Consider the following 4,377-nt stretch of genomic DNA (forward strand, 5'->3'; position numbering starts at 1 on the left):
GGCGGCGGAGGGGAGGCGGGGAGTGAGGCTGCGGCAGGAGGGGGCGGGCGGGGGGGCCGGCCGGGGGGGGCGGCGGGCATGTGGGACCGGCTGCGGGGCAGTCGGGCGGCGGGCGGCGGCCGGAGCGGGGCCGCGATGGCGCAACGCGACGAGAAGGTGCCGGCGGCGGCGGGAGAGAGCGAGCCCGGGGCCGGGGCCGGGGCCGGCACTGAGACTGAGACTGAGGCTGAGACTGGGACTGGAACTGGGACTGGGACTGAGCGGGGGCCGAGCGGGGCCGCCGCGCCCTTCCAGCCCCGCGAAGGCGGCTTCGGCTGGGTGGTGGTCTTCGCCGCCGCCTGGTGCAATGGCTCCATCTTCGGCATCAACAACTCCTTCGGGATCCTCTACATGATGCTGCAGAGCGACCTGGGCGAGGGGGAGAAGGACCCGGCGTTGGAGTTTAAAACAGGTATGGCTCCATGGCCCCTTCCCTGGGCCGGGCAGGGCGGGCCGGGGGTGCCCGAGCGGGGCGGGGAAGGTGCGGGGAAGGTGCGGCGGCGCGGCCGGCGCTGCCTCCCAGAGCTGGAAGCTCCTTCTCGGCTATGTTGAACCGCGATTACTCCCTGCCCCCTCTATCCTCGTAGCCGTGGCTATATTTATCTCTGGCAGCATCATGTGTTTCTAAGCTCCGATGTACTCAATTAAAAGTAATTCGGTGAAAAGCACGCCCTTAGCCTGTCCTGCCGGTGTGTCTTGGGGTAAGGACAGCAGAGCTGGTGAATCAGCTGCTGGGTGTGAGCCACCCCCTCTAGTTTTCATTATTATTGCTATATTTTATGGGTTTTCAAGCTTTATGTCTGTCTGCCTTATTGGCCGTGGGTGGCTGCAGAAGAGCATCTGCCTCGCCGACACGCTTCCTCCGAGCGAATCCATTCAGTGGGAAAGCCGGCGGAGGGCAGGGCTGGCAGCACTGCCTGCGTGGTCACACCGAGGGCGGTGCAGGGTCTCCAGCACTTAATATCCCTTAAAAGCAAGATCCACCGACTGCATCCAATTGTGTGTTTTGGTAGGACCTTCAAGCTTGGCCAGGATGCCGAATGGGTAGTGTTAACATGGAGAAGAGGAACGTTTCTTGCTGCCAAGACCCCACTGTTGAAGCAGACTTGGCAGAGGGACACCAGCCCACTGGGGTGCTGGTCCCAGCCAGATACCAGTGTCGGGAGGCCCAGCCTTGTCCTAGGTCCTTCTGTCCTCCCCAAAAGATCACATCCACCCCTGCCATGGACACCCATGGCCCACCTTGCTTTTGTCTGCCGGGTGGAGACAAGCACTTGATGTTGAGGGAGCCTGCTTGTGGTACTGTCCTGACTCCGGATGGGATGTGGGCAGCAGCCAGAAACCAAACCAGGCGTGTATCGCAGAGAGAGGAGGGTCGGGGGTGTGTGAGAACCTTAAAGCCTTATTTTGGGGAGCAGTGTCGCCTGCGCTCCCTCCCTTGGCTGACACATGACTGGTGAGCACACGGTGAGCGCTCCGGGATGAAATTCATTACAAGATACACCACATTTACAGATCACATATTAACTCTGTGATACTGTTACCAGAGAAAAGCTGTGACCGTGTAATAACGGGCAGTAACGGGGTGCGCTGAGAGCTGTGGCCATGTGGCCGGTTATAATTAGGGTGATTGATGGGCTGTGAGTGTGTGTGTGCACGTGTGTGATGCCCAGGAAGCTCATCGTGTAGCTGGCTGTTTCCTCCTCCCTGTGATCGTATCTAGAAAGCCTAAGGCAGAGCTCTAAAGGTACAAGCAGTAACAAAAGAAATTAAATACTGGGAGTTCTGGTGGTTCAAAGGCTCTGTGCCCAAGACAGAGGCTGTAAGAGTCAGCATCTGCCTCTTGCTCCTGCCACCTATTTATTTAAGGCTATGACCGCACAGAGGCCTCGAAAAAGAAAGGCATGTGGGTGTGCAAGGTGAGCATGGACTCGGTAATTAAATTGCTTGGGTGATGAATATATGCATTTTGGTCTGGGTGCTTAATGAAGAGGCCGTTAATAACCCCTGCCCCTTCTGCCTCCTTGCGGGGGGTGGTGGTGCGGGGGCTCCGGCGGTGATGGAGCCCATCTGCGGCACCTCCGGGGCTGCAGCTGCACAGGCTGGGGCCGAGGGCAGCGGGGTGCAGCACGGGGCCCCCCTCCAGCCCTTCCTCCCTCACTCCCACCCCTCCCCGCTCAGCATTGCATAATTTCCCCGTGGCGCTCGTTTGCGTGCAAACATAATCAGGAAAATATTGTAGCTCCTTTCCAAGCGCTAAGTGATATGGCCTTCCTGAAAAGACCGGTGCTGTCTGTTTGTCCTCCGTCAGTCTGATCCTGCCAGCTGCAGGCAACAGCCGGACCCCAGGGTGCCCCTCATCCTCTGCCAGCTGGGAGCAGGTTGTAGGGATGAGGATCAACTCCCTACTCCCACACAGGCATCCATTATGGCCGTGGGCATGGCTTAGCCTTTTGTGTCTGCTCTTAACTCTCCTCTCTGGTCTCAGGGAGATGGGTTTGTATCAAAGAGGGGATTTGGAGGCAAAATGGGGAGTAATGCTGTCAACTGTTCAGGCATCCCTTTAAAAATAGGGTTATGTTTATGCTAAAGCGGGTGCTAGTCTGCACTAAACAATAGCCGCCCCGGCTATAATTATCAAGGTTTATTTCTTGTTTGCATTGGTCACGTTTTCTCGCGTTTGATCTTGAGAAACGCAGGATCCGTGGAGTTCAGGTCTGGGGTCAGGCTTTGAAAACAAACCCTCTCGCAGCAATGCATCGAATGCATAGGCTGGGTTCTTTAAAGAAATATACTGTGCTGCCTATATCAACAAGCAGTGGCGGGCTGGGGCGGGCAGGCTGCTGCGACCACCGCGTGCCCCTTCCCCGTGGGACGCCGGAGCAGGACCTTTGCAAGGCACACTCTGTGCTTGCAGGTTTGTTTTCTTTCAGGGGAGCGGAGGAATGCTGAGGCTAGAATAAAAAAAATAATGTACATGTGAGCACTCAGGCAGGAAAAAAAAAATCTCGTTCTGCTTTGCTGGAGAGGCGTTGAGTGATGCTGGAGAGTGTTCGCTGGGAGATGAATGGCGGCATTTCCCTCCGGTTGTACGAGGCTCGTTCTGGTGCTGAGGGATCCACGGGGCAAAGCCATCCCGGTGCTGGTCCCATGAGGTGCAGGCTGACAAGGAGCCAAGGCACAGATGAGCCATCCCAGCACACTCATCTTTCCCAGCCCCAAAAGCCCATCTGAGTGGCAGAACAGTCCTGGTAAGCATTAACTGGGCACTGACCTTCTTAAATCAATGTCTGCTCTGCCGCTGCTTCGACGCTCTCCCAGCCTTGGGAGAGGTGAGCACAGGGTGACCTTCTCTGGCCAGGGCTTTGCCCTCAGCCAGGGAGGTGCTGCTTGCACCTGAGCCACCTGAAGGTCCCAACAGACCTCTGGCTTCCTGGGGAGAGCTGAGAGGGTGACACTTCTTGGTTCACCTTGTTCCCCCAAAAGCATCCTTGGAGCCATGCTCGAGGTCTGGCAGGCCCCAGCGGGACAACCTGCAGGGGCACACAGATTATTTTTAAAAAAAAAAAAGTCTGTTTATCTTTTTCTTCTCCCCTCCTCCGCTTTGTGTCAATACCCCAGGTATAGATTAACTCTCTTTGCTTAATATTTAATGTTTTGATTCCTGGAAATGGAGCTGCAAGCACTTGGAGAGGTGGCCTGAGGAGCTGGTCTGGTTTGGCTGCAGCTCCTCTGAGTGCATCCATGTGTTCCCTGCAGGAACTTGGGGAGCAGCTTCCCCCCTTTAGTCCAATTCCCGATATGAGGCTGCTGCATCTCCCTGTGCTAGGAAAGCTGGACTGGTGCATGGACCATAGCCCTTGACTTATCATATCTTGAGGCCAAGACATGGCTGATGTCACCTTTATTCCTGAATTCCCATCTGTTTTGGTGGGGAGTTTCTTTGTAAGCACTGATTTCACATCCTTAGGGCAGGTGAGCATAGCTGGAAAAGGCTATTTTTACTCCAGTGTTTGTAATGGAGGCTAGATAAGAACTGGTGAGTTTATTTCTTGGAGAAAATAAAGCATTTCAGTGCTAACAGTCTTATGAAATATAGGAAGGAGAAGCCATGGGCTCCTCTCTGGGCTGAAGAAGAATCCCAGGGTGGATGTGCATGGCTGAAGCTCGAGAAGCTGAGAAGAGAAACCCCAAGATGAGGGTAAATCACAGAATGGTTTGGGTTTGAAGGGACCTTGAAGACCATCCAGTTCCAGTTTCACCCCCCCGCCCCACCATGGGCAGGGACACCTTCCACTAGCCCAGGTTGCTCCAAGCCCCGTCCAACCTGGCCTTGGA

The 4,377-nt window shown here is 55.8% G+C and overlaps 1 protein-coding gene across 1 annotated transcript; it reads left to right on the forward strand.

The window, feature by feature from the left end:
* Positions 1 to 116: 116 nt before the first annotated feature.
* On the forward strand, positions 117 to 2,100 carry LOC108510589 (monocarboxylate transporter 10-like). The gene is made up of 2 exons (XM_017840257.1): positions 117 to 451; positions 1,053 to 2,100. Exons 1-2 carry the CDS (start codon positions 136 to 138, stop codon positions 1,085 to 1,087), a joined length of 351 nt encoding a protein of 116 aa, XP_017695746.1. The 5' UTR covers positions 117 to 135; the 3' UTR covers positions 1,088 to 2,100.
* Positions 2,101 to 4,377: the final 2,277 nt, after the last annotated feature.

The sequence above is a fragment of the Lepidothrix coronata genome, unplaced genomic scaffold, assembly GCF_001604755.1.
Source record: "Lepidothrix coronata isolate B3197 unplaced genomic scaffold, Lepidothrix_coronata-1.0 Scaffold1453, whole genome shotgun sequence".
Lineage (NCBI taxonomy): Eukaryota > Metazoa > Chordata > Aves > Passeriformes > Pipridae > Lepidothrix > Lepidothrix coronata.